The 17,521-nt window shown below is 55.8% G+C and overlaps 8 protein-coding genes across 8 annotated transcripts; 4 read left to right on the top strand and 4 right to left on the bottom strand.

The window, feature by feature from the left end:
* Positions 1–1,950: 1,950 nt before the first annotated feature.
* LTR77_004338 (uncharacterized protein) lies at positions 1,951–2,368 on the top strand (the record flags this gene model as incomplete). The annotated part of the gene is made up of 2 exons (XM_064801592.1): positions 1,951–2,105; positions 2,158–2,368. 2 exons carry the CDS (start codon positions 1,951–1,953, stop codon positions 2,366–2,368), a joined length of 366 nt encoding a protein of 121 aa, XP_064660222.1.
* Positions 2,369–2,946: 578 nt separating this feature from the next.
* On the bottom strand, positions 2,947–4,319 carry LTR77_004337 (uncharacterized protein; the record flags this gene model as incomplete). The annotated part of the gene is made up of 3 exons (XM_064801591.1): positions 2,947–3,006; positions 3,056–3,564; positions 3,617–4,319. The coding sequence occupies 3 exons, from the start codon at positions 4,317–4,319 to the stop codon at positions 2,947–2,949; spliced, it is 1,272 nt and encodes a 423-aa protein (XP_064660221.1).
* A 788-nt stretch (positions 4,320–5,107) lies between these two features.
* Positions 5,108–6,334, top strand: LTR77_004336 (uncharacterized protein; the record flags this gene model as incomplete). Its single annotated transcript, XM_064801590.1, has 2 exons — positions 5,108–5,218; positions 5,321–6,334. The coding sequence occupies 2 exons, from the start codon at positions 5,108–5,110 to the stop codon at positions 6,332–6,334; spliced, it is 1,125 nt and encodes a 374-aa protein (XP_064660220.1).
* A 480-nt stretch (positions 6,335–6,814) lies between these two features.
* On the top strand, positions 6,815–9,470 carry URE1 (Urease; the record flags this gene model as incomplete). The annotated part of the gene is made up of 3 exons (XM_064801589.1): positions 6,815–6,835; positions 6,908–9,334; positions 9,390–9,470. 3 exons carry the CDS (start codon positions 6,815–6,817, stop codon positions 9,468–9,470), a joined length of 2,529 nt encoding a protein of 842 aa, XP_064660219.1.
* A 55-nt stretch (positions 9,471–9,525) lies between these two features.
* aif1 (Apoptosis-inducing factor 1) lies at positions 9,526–11,246 on the bottom strand (the record flags this gene model as incomplete). The annotated part of the gene is made up of 2 exons (XM_064801588.1): positions 9,526–9,773; positions 9,833–11,246. 2 exons carry the CDS (start codon positions 11,244–11,246, stop codon positions 9,526–9,528), a joined length of 1,662 nt encoding a protein of 553 aa, XP_064660218.1.
* A 643-nt stretch (positions 11,247–11,889) lies between these two features.
* Positions 11,890–13,479, bottom strand: LTR77_004333 (uncharacterized protein; the record flags this gene model as incomplete). Its single annotated transcript, XM_064801587.1, has 1 exon — positions 11,890–13,479. One exon carries the CDS (start codon positions 13,477–13,479, stop codon positions 11,890–11,892), a length of 1,590 nt encoding a protein of 529 aa, XP_064660217.1.
* A 1,285-nt stretch (positions 13,480–14,764) lies between these two features.
* On the top strand, positions 14,765–15,411 carry LTR77_004332 (uncharacterized protein; the record flags this gene model as incomplete). Its single annotated transcript, XM_064801586.1, has 2 exons — positions 14,765–15,110; positions 15,167–15,411. The coding sequence occupies 2 exons, from the start codon at positions 14,765–14,767 to the stop codon at positions 15,409–15,411; spliced, it is 591 nt and encodes a 196-aa protein (XP_064660216.1).
* A 294-nt stretch (positions 15,412–15,705) lies between these two features.
* LTR77_004331 (uncharacterized protein) lies at positions 15,706–17,510 on the bottom strand (the record flags this gene model as incomplete). The annotated part of the gene is made up of 2 exons (XM_064801585.1): positions 15,706–16,352; positions 16,406–17,510. 2 exons carry the CDS (start codon positions 17,508–17,510, stop codon positions 15,706–15,708), a joined length of 1,752 nt encoding a protein of 583 aa, XP_064660215.1.
* Positions 17,511–17,521: the final 11 nt, after the last annotated feature.

Here is a 17,521-nt window from a genome sequence, read left to right as displayed (position 1 = left end):
TATGATGCCGCCAGAAAGCTGATAAGCCTCTAGTTCGACGAGCGCAAAGGTGCGACATGGCACTGTATCGTTGGAAGAAATTTCGGCAGCTTCGTCACTCACGGTATGATCGGTCGTCAGCAATGAGCGCCGTGCACAGCGGCCATGAAGCTGACACGGTAGCAGAGACGAAGCACTTCATCTACTTCTACCTGGGGCACTGCGCGATACTGCTGTTCAAGACTCAGTAGAAGGTCCATGCGAGAATCTGAGGTGGGTAGAAATAGGCGATGTCAAGAGAGCAAGGGAGACATTGTATGGTATCCAGTGACCGCGACGTACTGCGCGACACGACATCAGTGAATTAGCTTCTGCCTTGCAACACATATCTGATATCCGCTTCCGAGTCAGCAACCGTACAACGTTTCCTACTCATGGCCGCCCCCTAGTCTATCACAAGTTTTGTGCCTTACGCTATCCGGCCCGCCTCCGCGCTTTCTATTTGCCACACCTACGCCTCTCGTTGTCTTGGGAGACGTCAAGACCACGCGTTACTTGGCCTTTGCCGGTCGACAACGATGCGCCTCTTTCTCTACCAGTCCCGATAACACATTACCACCCGAGCGCTCAACATGGCTTTCTTCTTCACCTGTGGTACCCATGGTAAGGCCACCTGACGACTCACCAGACCAGCCTAAGCTGACGGTTTCTCAAGCGTTCAAATCTCTCCTCAAGGGCTACGAGCATATCACCGTAAGCACTGTACCAGTACAGCTCGTATACGCGCCGAGAACTGACAATGCCCAGGCCCAATGTCAGAATTGCGGAAACTTCAGCGCCAAGGTCACGAAAAGATGGTATGCAGAGCTCCAACCGCATCGCCAACACTCCCACTAACACCAGCACAGGGAATGGTTCACCTTCTGCTTCGTACGACGCCTCCAACATAGTTCGCTCAGTGCGCCATACAGCCGCTAACTCTGTCAACGCGCCACACAGGTCCCGTTAATTCCCTTCTCCCTCAAGCCATGGCATGAAGTCTCCTGCCACATCTGCCATTTCAAACAAGACATCAAGTACCGGCCCGACGTGCAGCAACAGATGGACAACCCGGACTCTGGGCAGAATATACCGATGAATAACGGGCCGCAGCAGGGGTGGGGTGGTGGAGCGCCGCAAGGCCAGTCGGGGCAGATGCAGTATAAGTGATCGGTGGGAGAGAAGAGCAGCACGGCGTTCTAGGGGTGTGTGGGTACGGCGATTGGAAGATACCTCTGCATATGGGCGGGAGTTTCGGCGGTCTATCAGCGGCTTGATGTACAGGATGGCTGGCAATGCGACTCGCGCCTAACTCTAATAGCGCAGCTGTACGATTATGCTTGCTTGAACATAGACGCTTTTCGCTGATTACGACCTGTACAGGCTTTGGTAATATTTTCGAGGTCGATCAATCTTCAGAAGGCAATCTTGGGCAGGCGACGGCTTCCCTTTGAGGTGCGGGCATTCGAAAGCAAGGCTTCCCCCATGCTGCAGCATGTCATCCTCTGCCATTGTATGTCACGACAAAGGCACATGTAAGCAGCTCTCAGAGGTTCAATGTGTCTCCAGGTTATCAGGGAGGGAGGGACGTGGCGTTTTAGCTCTGCTCGACTGTGTCTCACGTACTCTTAAGGTACATGTTCTCCCAGATCTTTCAGCTACAACCTCTGCCAGCACTTTCAGTCGTCCAGGGATCCCGTTCTCGACCTGTTCGAGTTCGATGGAGCCGATGATTCTATACAAAGCTTCATCCCAGCTCCCAACGCTAATATCAACAATGCAATAGCGACAGCTGAACACGCAGCGGCCACTGGGGATGTACCGGTATTAAATCAAGCGCTCTCCGACCTGCACTCCCTCCCTGGGTCTGGTCTTTACCTTCAGCGACCAGGAAACGCGTTGGCCCTGGCCATCTACCATGGACACCAAAACATGACGGAATACCCTTTAACGAACAACTCCCCCGTCACCCCAGAGGCGGCCACGGCGGCTACGAATACGAAGGATACGCGGACGCTGGACCTCCTGTTAGAAAACAGATGGGATATCAATGAATCGCTCAGCCCCGCGACTCTGTCCGCATTAGCGTAAGAGAAGGCTGGTCCTAGGGTTTGACACAGCGTGCTAAACAAACCCCAGGCTCGTTGTTGATGAAGAAGACCCGTCACTGACCTCCTGGCTCCTAGACCGCGGCGCATCTCCGAGTACTCAGTGCGCACTAGACCTGACGCCGCTCCCCATCGCCGTCCAGTTCTCGCCTCTGTCCATCATCCAGTCTTTGTTCGACCACGGAGGCGAGATCAAATGCTACTACATTACGCCGGCCGACGAGACTTGCCGGATCAACTAGACGTGCTGGACTTGATTCTCAGCAAGGAACCACCACCGATCAATCATGTGATGTACCAAGAACATCTTGATAGCTACTATCGCCAACGCATGTTCGGTCTTGGAACTGCATTGCATAAAGCTGCTGAGCGAGGCAAGCTGGACATGGCCGAGAAGCTGCTGGAAGCGGGTTGTAATCCCTTGGTTAGAGATTCTCGCGGTGGGACGGTGTTGCAGCGTGCGCAGAGCAGGGGGAAAGATGTCGTGGTCGCCTATTTCGAAGCCGATCGCGGCGAAGGCTGTGAAGCCCGCATGCCAGTTCACTGAGGGGAAGGAGACGACGGGGTGGAGCTGAAGGACTTTCATATCCTTTCATGGTCTCGGTATGCTAATGGTATGGTTGGAATGTCAATGTCCCACGCTCGCAAATGCTCGCCAGTCGTCATCCATTGCCTCATCAAGTCATAGATCGTAGCCAGCAAACAGGCCGGTCATGCTCATGCTCATGCTCATCCCCATGCTCATGCTCATGCTCAAAGAAACATCGTCATCAATCGTCATAGCTTTCACGTCGGATCGAAGCAGAAGCAGTGGCAAGCTCTACCCACCCCTGCTGCTCTGGATTTGTTGAAGGGTGATAAGCAGCTGCTCATAGCAAGCCTGTCACGCATCAGCAAAAACCTCACCCACAGCCTCGACACCAACCTACCTCCTTCGCCTTCTTCTGCCCATGCACCTGCTCCACCCTCCCAATCGGCCCCGCCAACCTCGGCTCCCTCACAACATCCCTCTCATCAAAGAAAACCGCCGCATCATAAATCGGCACCCCGACCTGCACATCCCCGAGCTTCGTCTTTGACAACCGACAATCGAACCGCGGCTGACTGAACCCCAACGCAGCGACCAAATGATGCACACGCACCGGCAGAGGCGCGGAGTCCACCTCCTGCAGACTCTTGTTCACGACGTCCTGGAACTCGGGTCTGGCGCGCTTGGACGGGGCGGCGCGGAGGACGCCTTGGGCGCGAAGCCAGAGGACCGCTTCTTTGGCTGCGGAGGTGCGGGCGGCTTGTTTGGAGTTGAAGGGGCCGAGATCTTGGCCGAAGGGTTCCGCTGGGCCACCTGAGATGTTGACGGTGCAGCCGAAGCGGAAAGGGGGGTTTTCGGACATAGACTCGTGGTATTCTGCGAAAGCGACCTTCTTCCGCTGCGCATAGTCTGTGAGGATATGTCAGCAGTTGTGATTACGAAAGGGGTACAATTGATTGACCGTGAAGAATGCTAATCCAGTCTTCGCTCCTGTCTACTTCCGGACCCACGTCGGCGACCAGGGGAGCCTTGCGCTTCACGCCCGCTACAGCGTCCAGATTCGACGGTTCGGAGAGGGCGAGGCTGCAAGCGGCGTCTTTGGCCTGCTTCTTGGTGGGAAAGCTGTTGGGAGTCTGGAAGGAGAGGGAGCCGATCTCGACCTTGGCCGAGAAACGGAACGCAGAGGGTTCGTTGTAGGTGAATTCGGGTCTGACGCCGCGCTGGTCGCAGAGGTGGTGGAGCTTGACGGTGCTTTCGTAGTTGCCTTTGCTTGAGGGTAGAGGGACGACTTTTGCAGGTGGGTTGGGCTGGTAGGGGTTTTGGAGCTCGAAGTCTTCGATCGATTGCAGTTCCAGGGCGATGTCTGGGTCTGTTCGAGAGGCGAAGAGTTCGCCGAGTGATCTGATGCCGGACGCTGCTATGCTGTCTCCGTCGGACGATGTTAGGGGAGCAGGTTGTTCGCCGCGCGCAGCCTGGCCGATAGAAGTACGGTGTGGGAGAACGATCTCATGTTCAGAATCTGGCAACGGCACGATCGCCGCTGCGGCCATGTTGGGATTGTGTTGCTCTTGCTGGTTTTTTTGTCGGAACTCTTCGATAGCGATCTTTGCCTCCTGCAGTTGCTCCTGGCTGGGAGTGATTAGCGAGTTGAGAAGCTCGTCCATTGTGGGCAGAAGCTTGAGGTGGTGTTTGGCCGGATTGGGCACGCGCGTTGAGCTCGAGCCACCACGAAGTGAATATGGAAGCAAACCTGTCACATTTCTGTTCTGTGAAAGCTTGAGGGGATGCTGCAATCAGGGGGACTGCTCCATGTGAATGGTAGCTGTCAGATAGCAGTCTTGTCTGGTCAGCATGCAGAGGAGCCGATGCTGATTCTTACAGACCAGCCGCACTCATCGGAAGCGGACTACTTCTCGCGAGCAGTGCTAGACTAGATGACCAAAAAGTGTTCCTGTTACCTTCACGGGGTCCTCGAAGCATGAAGATTTTCTCGCGGCGTGTTGCGTCCAGTGGGTGCTTCCCGCCCTCGCCGTCGCCTGGCTGAAGACCAGACGAGTACATGGTAGCATCCCGAACACAAGCACATACAAGGTATTCTGATGCTCTGCTCTCGGAGAAGGGATTATTGACGCGTCGACGGAGACTGCCAGCACTCAAAATGCGTCCGTTTTCTACTTGCGAATGTTATGTTCGGGGTCACGGGTGGTGTGCAGTGTGCTCAGATTTCCAAGGCCAACAATTGGGCGGCGGGCTTGGGCGGGTTCAACCAAATCCAGCGAGTAGAAAAGATGGCTGGCATTAGCTGGTCCGAGCGTCTTTGACCGCAAATTCTGCTCGTCCCTCCCACACACCTCGTTACCACCTCACCAACCTCAATCAATTCTCAGTTGACAAGGGACCCCACCAAAGTTGAGACTCTCAATCGCAACAAGACATCTCGCGACCGACCAACATGTCAGGCTATCACGATCGACCTTCTTGGGGCGGCGGAGAGATGGCGCAACCGCCAGGACAGAAGATGGTCTCGGTCGACGTCAACGAGTTCATTCGCACGCGCGACGCGGTAAGTCAACATCACCATCGCTCCGCGTACATTGTCGCGTCCAATGCGAGCACCACCACCTCTTTCACGCGCTCGGAGAACACCTACTAACGCGCCTCACAGCTCGCCTCCGCCTATCTCAATCTCTCATCTTCCTTCGAGCGCGCGGTCAAGGCCTACCTCGACCACACCCAAGTCGTGCTCAATGGCGACTCAACCCTCAACGTCGGCCACATGCTGGCGCCCTTCGGCGGGCTCGGCGCGTACGGGAACCCAGCACAGGTGGCATCCGCCGCGCTGCAGCACAACGGAGGCATGGCACCAGAGGTGAAGTCTGAAGAGCCGCCTGAGAAGAAAGGACGCAAGAAGCGCACCTACAAGGCTCGCGATCCCAACGCTCCGAAGCGGCCCTTGACTGCCTACTTCCGCTTCCTGCAAGACGTGAGAGGCAAGATTGGCGAAGAGCTGCAGAGCGATCCCGACAAGTACAAGGAAATCTCCACGGGCAACCCGGGTGACATTTCGCGCATCGCCACCACCAAATGGAACCAGCTCAGCGAGGACGAGAAAGCACCCTACAAGCAAGCGTACCAGGATGAGCTGAAGGGGTACAGCGTGCTCGCGGAAGAGTACAACAAGTCCAAGGAAGATGCGGAGGGGGAGGTGGATGTCCCGGGCGTCTCAGCACCAGATCCCAAACCACAGGTGACCGAGACTACGGCTGCTGGCGCTGCTGAAGATGACGACGACCAGTCGTCCGACAGCGACACTGACAGCGAGAGCGATGAGGAAGAAGCTGCACCGGCACCACCTCCAAAGGCCACCACTCCGCCCAAGAAGTCGTCGATGAAGAAGAACAAGACTCCCGCTACCGCCGCGCCACCAACGTTCTCCAGCATCAACGCCCCGGCCGCTGCTCCAGCGTCCAGTCCTACCCGCAAGCGCAAGACTGATGCCAGCGAGACCGAAGACAGCTCGAAGCGCGGTCGCAAATCCAAGAAGACTGTGACTGCCGGCTCTGACCAAGTCGCTCCCACTGCACAGATGGCCGCGCCGGCTGCAAGCTCCCCAGAGGCTGTTGCTGAGGGTGGCAAGAAGAAGAAGGATAGGAAGAAGAAGAGCAAGAGCGACGCTTAGAATGCGTCTGGCTCTCCGTTCTATTCTTCCGTCCCTTCGATCTGATGTCCACCAAACGACTTCGAACACATTGATATGGGCGGAAAGATCGGTTGCTTTTTGGAGAACTTGTGCAAAGACACACGCAACAGGCACTACGATGGGACAATGTGGGCTTTAATGGGAGCGATTTCGTTGGGCCGGCCTTTTCATTACAGAGCATGATACCCTTGGGCGCGATGAATGGTGTACGGCTGATTGGCTTGTTTCGTAGGTAACATCATCAAAGTGGTTTACTTCCTGTCGCCCGTGTATTCCTGATCAGCTGCATCTCAGTGGCAGTTGAGAGCCCCACCACGACTCGAGCTCCAGCTCGCACAGCTCTGTGCCTGCATATCACAAGCTTCAGAACCTCGACTTTCTTCGCGTGTTTTTCTTTTTACGTACTCGTTTCCATGTTACACCAAGCCCCGTAAGCAAAATCACATTGACAGCGGCACGATGCAGCTCGCTCCCAAGGAGGTACGCCTACTTATCAAACCCCACCGCTTCCACCATACCACCCACCTCCACCCAGCTAACACGCATCCCCAGATAGATAAGCTCCTCATCACCCAAACCGGCACCCTCGCCCAGCGCCGCCTCGCCCGCGGCGTCCGCCTCAACCACACCGAAGCCCTCGCCCTCATCTCCCACGTCCTGCACGAGCTCATCCGCGATGGCGCCCACACCGTCGCGGACCTCATGTCCCTCGGCACCACTTTACTGGGACGCCGACACGTTCTGCCGAGTGTCCCGAGTCTGTTGACGGAGATGATGGTCGAGGGCACGTTTGCGAATGGGACGTATTTGGTTACGGTGCATGATCCGATCTCCAGTGATGATGGGAATTTGGAGCGCGCGCTTTACGGGAGTTTCCTGCCGATTCCGAAGGAGGGACTGTTCCCGTGGCCGCCGGCTGAGGGGTTGGAGGCGTATACGGACGAGACGAAGGTTCCGGGGGCGGTGGTGGCGGTGAAAGGCGACGCTGGGCGTGTGGTTTTGAACGAAGGACGGAAGCGGATCCAGCTGAAGGTGACGAGTAAAGGTGACCGCCCGATCCAGGTGGGCAGTCATTACCATTTCATCGAGGTCAATCCGAAGCTGGAATTCGACCGCGTGCGCGCGCACGGGTATAGGTTGGATATTGCTGCGGGCACGAGCGTGCGGTTCGAGCCTGGGGATGCGCGGACGGTGCAGTTGGTGCAGATTGCAGGGAATCAAGTTATTAAAGGTGGGAATGGGATCGCGACGGGGAGTATCCATGATACGGAGCTGGTGAACGGTATCTTAGCGCGGATGCAGGAGGGTGGGTTCTTGCACAAAGAGGAGCCCGGCAGGGATGTACAGCTGGAGGCGCCGACGCTGGCGAGGGAGGATTATGTAGCGATGTTTGGACCGACGACGGGGGATCGGGTGAGGTTGGGCGCTACGGATCTTTGGATTAAGGTGGAGAGGGATTTGACTGTGCGCGGGGATGAGTTGAATTTTGGGGGTGGTAAGACCGTGAGAGATGGGATGGGGCAGGCGAGTGGGTGGAAGGATCATGAGTGTTTGGATACGGTGGTGACGAATGCGCTTATTGTGGATTGGTCGGGTATCTACAAGGCGGATATTGGGGTTAAGGATGGGATTATTGTTGGCATTGGGAAGGCGGGCAATCCGGATGTCATGGAGGGCGTGGACGAGAAGCTCGTGGTGGGCTCGTGTACGGATGTGGTTGCGGGCGAAGGCAAGATCGTGACCGCTGGTGGTTTCGACAGCCACATCCACTTCATCTGTCCTCAGCAAGCGAACGAGGCGATCGCATCTGGAATCACGAGCCTGCTCGGCGGCGGGACTGGACCCAGCACTGGAACGAACGCCACGACCTGCACACCCGGCCAAGAGCTCATCAAAGGCATGCTGCAAGCCACCGACAGCATCCCCATGAACATCGGCATCACAGGCAAAGGCAACGACTCCGAACCGGGTCCCCTCCGCGAACAAACCGAAGCCGGCGTCTGCGGCCTCAAGCTCCACGAAGACTGGGGCACCACGCCCCGCGCCATCGACACCTGCCTCACCGTCTGCGACGAAGAAGACATCCAATGCCTGATCCACACCGACACGCTGAACGAATCCGGCTTCGTCGAGACCACGGTCGCCGCCTTCAAGAACCGCACCATCCACACCTACCACACCGAAGGCGCCGGCGGCGGCCACGCCCCGGACATCATCTCCGTCGTCCAACACCCCAACGTCCTGCCCAGCTCCACCAACCCGACCCGCCCTTACACCGAGAACACGCTCGACGAGCACCTCGACATGCTGATGGTGTGCCACCACCTCTCGCGCAACATCCCCGAGGACGTCGCGTTCGCCGAGTCGCGCATCCGCGCCGAGACCATCGCGGCGGAAGATGTGCTGCACGATCTCGGCGCCATCAGCATGATGTCCTCGGACTCGCAGGCCATGGGCCGCTGCGGCGAAGTCATCCTGCGCACCTGGAATACGGCACACAAGAACAAAGTCCAGCGCGGTTCACTCAGCGAAGACGAAGGAACCGACGCGGACAACTTCCGCGTCAAGCGGTATATCAGCAAATACACCATCAACGTCGCCCTCGCCCAAGGAATGTCGCACCTCATCGGCTCCATCGAAGTAGGCAAACTCGCCGACCTGGTCCTCTGGCCTCCGAGCAGCTTCGGCGTCAAGCCCGCGCAGGTGATTAAAGGCGGCATGATCGCGTGGAGCCAGATGGGCGATCCGAACGCGAGTATCCCGACCGTCGAGCCGGTGTATATGCGACCGCAGTTCGGGGCGATGATTACTAGTAATTCGATCGCGTGGGTGAGTCGGAAGAGCGTGGAGAAGGGGACGGTGGGGAAATATGGGTTGAGGAAGCGGGTGGAGGCGGTGAAAGGGTGTCGGACGGTGGGGAAGGGGGATATGAAGTGGAATGGGTATATGCCGGAGATGAAGGTGGATCCGGAGAGATATGTGAGTGCTAATGCAATTTTTGATTCAGTGTTTGTTATGCTGATATTCGATACAGACCGTCGAGGCCGATGGCATGGTCTGCAAAGCAGAGCCATCCGAGACCCTACCGCTGACGCAGGCGTACTTCATGTACTGAGATGTAGATACCCTCTTATCGTCGTCGTCACTGCCAACCAAACCTCTCGATCCTCTCATATCTTCACCTCTGCCGGCATGCTGACCTTCAGAATATCAACACCCTTGTTGATGTCGCTCTTGCTGGGCATGTTCATTCTCCGCATCAGCTCCGCGCTCTGCGTCATGTACGGGTCCTTCATCATGCTCGCCACGGCGTGCACTTCCTCACCCTTGGTGAAGTATGCCACCCAGCTTTGCTTGCCTTCGCTCACGTCCGTCTCACCTTGAATGATTACGTCGTCGAAGCCTTGGGGTGTGTGGCCTAGACAAGTGTGTCAGTACGAAGACTACTCGGATCGAAATGAATTGTTAAGAACTTACCGCAGTACCGCAGCTGTGACCCCACCGCAGACCAGAAGACAGGAATGAATGGCTTGGGCTTGCTACTAGGATTGTTGATCGTGTGCGCCACACTCCTGCCAGCGTTCTGAGCGACATCCCAATGCTCGATGCGCACTGGCTTGCCGTTGCCGCCGGGTCCATGGTAGGGGTATGTCGCGATGTCGCCAATGGCATAGACGTCTTTCAGACCCTTCACCGCGAACGACTCATCAACAGACACCGATCCGTCCTTCTCGAGGTTGATGGAGCTGTTGTTCTGCAGGTAATCCGTCGAAGGTTTGATGCCGACACCCTCGATTACAATGTCTGCCTCCAGCGATGTGCCGTCTTTCAGCGACACCGAGCCGATCATGCCGGATGCACTCTTGCTCTCATTTCCCTTCTCCACAGCAGCCTCCATGTGGAACTTGACGCCGTTCTTCTCCAACAGCTTCCTGAAGATCGAGCCGACTTTCGTGCCCATTACGCGCTCCATTGGCTCCTTTTCCATGCCGATGATGTCGACGCTGTGGCCTTTGCTTGCCAAAGAGTTGCCGGCTTCCATTCCGATGAAGCTAGATCCCACCACGACGATCTTCTTGCCACCCTTCTCGCCTGCCGCTTTCATGATAGCCTGCGTGTGCTCCAAGGATCGCAGGAGGAAGACGTTGCCGAGATCACCCTTCAGCCCGTCCAGAGGCAGCATATTGGGCTTGCCGCCAGACGCAAGAATGAGCTTCGTGTAGTCGTACTCCTTCCCGTCCTGCGTCTTGACTTTCTTCCCACCAAAGTCCACGGAAGCCACCGTTCCGCCCACAATATCCACATTTCCCTCCTTGTAAAAGTCCATACTCCTCCAGGCAACCTGACTCACATCCGTCATCAACGCCTTCGAGAGCTTCGTCCGGTCAATGGGTTGATGGTTCTCCTTCGAAATCACCGTAATCCCTCCCGTGAACCCACCAGCCCGCAGCGCCTCAATAGCACCGAGTCCACCACTCCCACTCCCCACAATCACAACCTTCTCCTGCCCCTTGGGCGAGCACTTGATTGACAAATGCCGTCGTCCCGCCTTCAACGCCCCCTCGTCACCTTTAATATACACCGCCCCATCCTTCTGCACCACCTCAAACTTTGCCAGCGGATCCAGGGCCGGTGCATCTTCTACATCCCCCGTCGAGACCTTGAAACACGCTCCATGCCACGGGCACGTCAGCCTTCCCTCCGGCGTCAGAACGCCTTTTACTAAAGGAGCGCCGTAGTGCGTGCAGTTGGGGCTCATGACGTGGACTTCATTGTTGTTCTTGAGGATGAGGACTTTGCCGTTCTCGATGCCTTCGACTTCTGCCTCTTGCTTTTGGCCGTTTTTGAGGTCGATGCTGGTTAGGCCTTTGAGCTTGTATTCGGAGGCCATGGCTGCGATTGTGGAGGAGAAGGTGCGTTGTTTGGGAAACCTCTTGAATAGGGTGGTTTTTAAAAGTGGTTGACGAAGAAGAGAAGAAGAAGGGAGGGGTCTGAGGAAGAGCATGTGGTGGAAATGATAAGGAGAGGAGGAGGAGATGGAAGAGCTGTATGGCAGTTTGCAGTCGTTGTTGCCGTGGACATCAACAAATGTGCGAGTAATCGCGGAGCTGCTGATAGGTTGGACGCGGTGATCTACGATGGACGTCACCACTTCAAACAGGTGGGGGCGGGGAGCTGGTCGAAGTGTCGTGCTCTCGAGAGGCACGGCGACGACGACAACATGCATCGACGGTATAAACAGAATACTCAACGTAATTGCACGTTGGAGAACGTTCCAAAGACAGTCTGTTCGATCAAAAGAAACAGTGGTCAGTTGCAATGAGACAATCAACTAACTTTTGTCATCTATCAACAGCTATTGGGGGTATCTCTCGATTATGTTATTACGCAGCATTCCATATTGCTCGCTGCTTGATCCGTCCCATATCAGACCGGTCGACACCTCGCTTTGTATGTACACTCATCTGTTGCGTTGTTGAAAACCCACCCCAAACCCAGATCGTCAAACCAAACGAAAGGACACCCTCCATCCCCTAGTAAACAGGCACACTCTGCAACCTTTGATAACTCACACTCGGCGCCACCCTCCCCTCATTCATCGGCGTATACCCCGGGGGTGCATCCGCCGTCGGCGCCTGACTCCCAATCCTGCTGCGTCCGACCAAGTCCACCGACGGCACGCGGATCGTCCTAGGCTCAAATCCGTTGTTGGAGAAGAAGTTCGAGACGTCTTCGACGTCGACTTCCGCCTCTTCGACGCCGCTGATCGATTCTCGACGGGCGAAGTCGTCGCTGACGAGGTCTTGGGAGGAGATTTGCACGGGGACTTTGACTTCCATTGTTGAGCCGAGACCGGGGCTGGAGATGCCGAGATCGAGTTTGAGGGCGTAGACGCGGCTGATGAGGCAGCTGTGGAAGGTGGGTGGGAAGGCCTTGTTCGTTGGGAGTGTGATCGGGACGAGGATGCGAGTTGTGTAATATAGTCCACCCTTGTAGCCTTCGCTTGCTTCCGGGATGTCGCCTGTCTCCAAGGAGCTGGATGAAAGCGCAGAGCCACGTCGTTCGAGAGTGAGTGCAGGAGAAGGCTCTTGCTTCGTCCACTCCACGTTATTGACGCAGCGAGACGAGAGGCTGAATTGTTCGGTGTGCAGGCCTTGCGAGAGATCGTACATGGACAGCTGCTTGGACGGGAAGCAGTCTCTCGCCACACTGGAGAAGTAGGTGGTGACTTTGAGCTTGCTGGCGAGGTTTCCAAGTTTCGGCGGTGGCAGTGCGTCGTCAAGTGGATCGAAGCGAAGCATGACTGTCGCCATCGTAGTCATCCTAGACTCTGGGTTGTTGTACGACTTCATCTTAAACGCCTGAGGTTGCGCGGACTCCATGGTCAGGGTGCCGAGCCTCCCCTTGAGCAAGCCTTTCCTGATGGACTTCTCCTTCCTCATGAAGTACTCACCGTCTTCGGTGTGAACGTCGAGAGGGGGCTGCTCCTCGACTGCAGGAATGACTCGCAGTCTCCGAGCTTTGGATGCGACAGTACATCGAAGTGCATCGTCACCTTTCATCTTGAGCTCTGTGATCTTGGAGAAGACCCCATATCGGATGCTCGCCATGTCCGGAGCCATGTCATCGGAGCCCTTCTGGCTCGTCAGACCTTTATCGCCGAAGGTGGGTGGGAGACGAAAGTGTGCTTCGCGGGTGGCGTCGCTCTGAACAGGGTGCTGGCATACCCGCGGCAAAAGTTGCTGAGGTACGACAAAGACAAAGGGGAAGTCGTAGATCTTGCCGGCTCGAAGGACCAGATCCTCCGGATACAGTTGATGCAGTCCAGGCTGTTGGAGCTTCAAGAACTGGTGGAAGGCCTCTGATCGTCCACTCGCAGCAGCAGCAGTAGTGAGTCGTTCGACATAAGTTCTCGATGTTCCAATGAATTCAATGTCGATTGAGTCGAAGTTCGTATCCACCTGCGGAACCACAGTAACGGAGCCTTCGATCCGATCCAGTGTAGTATAAGTCTTCTTCTTGGTGGAGAAGTTGATTTTGATATCTGGCTTCTGGGCCTGCACCAAGTTCCTGAGTTTGGAAGGCATGGTGTGGCCGTCGTTGGAGGAAGTGGAAGAGGGCATGGTCGCCACTTCAAGTAGCCGTCGGCTCCGTTATCAAAGGTCGACCCAAGACAACCCAAGGTCTGAGGACAAAGAAACCAACCAACCAGCTGCACGCGGGCGATATCGCTGGGCGCTGGGGGGTGCGGGGATCAGGCGAGTAGGAGAAGGCGGCTTGGAATCTTCAATGCGGAGTGTGGTGTGTATCTCCGGATGTAGATGTTCTCGAGATGATGGACTGAAGTGGTAGAAGAAGCGCGTGGAGTGTGGTCGAGTGGGAAGTACTTACATCGAGGAGAAGAGGACGGAGATGTTTATATAATACTTACGAAGGAAACGCATCACTCGTCAGACGGGTAGGGCGTGCAAACAGAATGTAAAACCATCAACACCTTGACTCACCCCAGCCGTCCACGAACGCCGAGACGTGGCTTCATGCACGTTTCTGCATGATGGACCAATGGTTGCCAGACCGCACGGGCTTGCGGCATCTCTGTGCTTTGGTAATGCTCAACTCCGTCAGCACTTTCGCAACGACATGTGCTCTGAAGGGCGTGGTGATTAGTTACATTGAGAGCAACTTTCCTATCGTGACCTGCTCGCAATGGAGCCATTCGTCTCCTGATTCGAAATCAATCTGCTGTCCGTCTTTGAGACGGTCGACAGTCACATGCCGATGTGTTGAGCAAGGAGATGATATCCATTACGACGTGGGATCCATCAATGATCGCTAACAGTAGGGCGAAGCGCTGGTATATAGCTAACAGAAGTCGCTGTCGAGGCTGACGGCGCTATGTTCCAAGGATGAAGTCGTTGAGCAGGACACTCGTTCGCATATCCGCGGAAGAAGAGTTTTCACGTTGCTAAAGGTAGGCACAACCGCCGCTATATAGACTCGTTTCTCTAAAGGGAGTTGCTCACGACGCCAGCTCCGCTATGTGTCAAGCATCGCCTTTAGAGGCAAAAGACACGGGGGCCAATGGCAAATGGCTCGCGGTTGAATGCTACGTATCTCCACCAGGAACGAAGGAAAATCTTGCTCGAGCGTCTGACCTATTGCCCAGGCCACGTGGTATGTTGGCATTGACTTCCAAGCTGGGTCTTGCCCAGATGGAGTCGATTCGTGCGAGGCTTGAAGTTTTCCTTTCCAACGCCGCAAAGGAGTTCGTTTGATCGGCGTTGTTTGCGATGCCGATGTCGGGATCTGTTCCGGCTCTCCGAACAACCCAGACCGCGTGGCGTGGGGTTGGACTTCACGATAGGGCGTGCATGTGATTGCTGTCGTAGAAACAAACAGCTTTGCAATATGGATAGCTCGAAGGACACGGACGAGACAGCAGGGTCTTTTGAACTTTTGTCATCACCGAATGCTCAAGGGAAGCAAGACCTGCCAAAGCCAACCGCAACGCCAGCAGAAGTTCGTGACTATCTGGTCCACTCACTACACAGTAAAGGCATCAGCAGAGACGACGCAACAGAAATCGCTTCACGATGGAAGTATGGCAGTGACCGCGAATTGCGCTCCTACCCTATCGCAATGTACCGCAAGACCTTCGGTCCAGACGATGAAGAAGTGTGGTTGGTGTACATGGCAGTAAAAGCTCCGTTCTACAGAAAGGAGAACCAAAACAACTTCACCCTGCGCGAACAAGGTATGGCAGCGTGGCTTTCTGTTTACATCATTTGATAGCTAATGTAATATTTCCAGCGTCGATCCTAACAGTCTCCACGGCCGTGTTCTGCATCGGAGTCTGGATGATGGTTCACCACCCCAACGATCCATGGATAGTCGTTGCGACGCTATTGCTGATTCTCGGGATGGTCGGCGCCGCCTTTGCGATCGTGGATATGTGTGTTGACAAGGATCCGGAAAAGAAGGCGGAGAGGGAGCTGCAGGATCATTGGCGTCAGAAGTTTGGCCAGCATGGCGATGGGCCCCCGAAGGAGGCGTGAGTTTGCTGAAACTACCGTGCGGCTTCTGCTGCCGGTAGTTCTCAGAGTCACCAGATGCCATGATGCTTCGCCGCAGTATCAAAGCCTCTCTCGAGCGGTCACATACGGAAGTCCTGGCGGAGTGAGCACGGCGTCGGCTCGCTGTTTTGGAACCTTTTAGAGTCGTCCAAACACTCTGCGGGTTGAGGCTGGCCCTAGAGCCAATCCCATCTCGAGAGAGAGGTCTGCCGGGACGATGGTGGTACACCGTGATACCTCCGTAGCGACGGTTGATACCGGAAATTGCCTGGAAGCTTATAATCGGCGCTTCAGGCTATCCCTCAGGTATTGCGGATAATCGTTCAGAGCACCTGCACGCCAATCGGGATTTGGAGGTCCTTTCATGGCTTCCCACCTACGCGCAGCAGCTCCAGATGAAGGCATGGAAGCGGCTCTCCGACGTTGCGGAGGGCCCGGCATCTGCACTTCCTCTGAGTCGCCCTCGCTGGAAGGAGTTACTTCCACCTCTTCTACTGGACCGCCCGCACTGATCAGCGGTTCTGTTGCGCTTGGACCGTGCAACGCCTCATCTGCACGCCCAGGTGCGGATTCAGAGGCCAAGCCATCCTCCGATTTCTCCTCGTCGAGCCATTCGGCTGAGAGACCCGGGCTTACAGGCCACGAAGTGTCCGCAGACCTCTCACCCTCGTCATCGCTTGCGTATGGCGACGACCGGGTCCCTCCAGTCTCGGGCGACACGATGTAAAGATCCTGATAGCTTCCAAACAACATTCGGCTCCAATACGCCGCACGCGGAAGCTTCACAGAAGCTATCGGCTCGTTCGATTGAGCTGCACCCAAGTTGACGTCTCGCTCCTCGGGAAGCAGAAGGTCTTCAGACTTGATGTCTACCCGGCCGCTGCCCCGTGGGATGGGTTTCTTGGTCACTCGAACGTGTGGATCTATCGAGTCTTCCGTCAGTCAAGACCTTGCGTCATGTATTGAACAGTCCCACCTTCTTTGTCAAACCAAGCGGCTAGATCTCTCTGCGTCGTCATCTGTACGCTGCTCTTATACTTGTACACCAGTATCGGGCTAACATCAACCTCGTCCAAAGGCCCATAGCGAGACATTTGGGATGAACTGCTTCCACTAGCATTCGAGCCTTGGTCTTCATCTTGCCATGATCTCCCGTAAAAGGCGGATGGTTGAGAGCGAGGCGCCTCCTCCGGCGGTTCATTCTGGTTCCATCGGCCCGAAAAGATCGTTTCCCAGTCGCACTTGCCTTCCACAGACGACTCCATATGTTGGTCGAAGAGGTACAGCTGTCCGGTTCCTTCTTCGAGGTCGTCCATCTCGAGAACGTCGTTCGACAAGGCATCAACCTTCGCGCTTAGGCTTTCAGCTTCCTGAGCGAGTCCTTGAGCTTCGTACACTGTGACAAGTTTGCTCATGTCCGCCAGTGTATCGGGATGTGTCTGTCCTGGCACCTCCACCTGGATCTGAATCACGTCGGAGTAGAGATCGTGTGCGTCCGGCCACAGCTCTAGCTTGCTGCAAGTGCCTGCCAAATGTTTCATGGCGGCGATCGTGACTGGGTGGTTGCTCCCCAACTCTGTCGTCGCTGTAGCCCACACACGGCTCTGGGTTGCGATGTTCTCCCTGAGTAAAGCTCTTTCCGATCCCCAGCGGACGGCATGAAGAGTACACATAAGTGTCTGTGGGTGCTTAGGGCCCAAGAGCCTCGTTTGCACCTCCAGCAATCTTGACGACAGAGCTGATGCGTTATCTTCCCGACCCTGTCGAAAGTAGACTCCCACAAGGTTCGTCCCAGTACACAATGTCATCAAGTCCTCCTCGACGAGCTCGAAGAGTTCAGCTTTGAAGATTTTCTCAATCATAAGAGCTGCTTGCGTTCGTCGTTTGATGTCGGAACCTCGTGCAGACTCTTCATCCTGGAACTTTCGGTGGAACTGGATGTCGCCAATCTCATGCCGGAAGATCTGCGTCAAGCTATCATTACAGTTGTCCTTTGCGAGGTCCCACAAGCGGAGAAACAGTCGTTCAGCTCTTCGCCATCTCGCACTCTTCCACGCCTCGGCGAATACGCGGAGGACCATGCATGTCAAAA

The sequence above is a fragment of the Saxophila tyrrhenica genome (assembly GCF_035928015.1).
Source record: "Saxophila tyrrhenica strain CCFEE 5935 chromosome Unknown scaffold_6, whole genome shotgun sequence".
In the NCBI taxonomy this organism is placed as follows: Eukaryota; Fungi; Ascomycota; class Dothideomycetes; order Mycosphaerellales; family Extremaceae; genus Saxophila; species Saxophila tyrrhenica.
The sequence above is the reverse complement of the archived record's forward strand: the minus strand, read 5'-3'. Positions and strand labels throughout refer to the sequence as shown.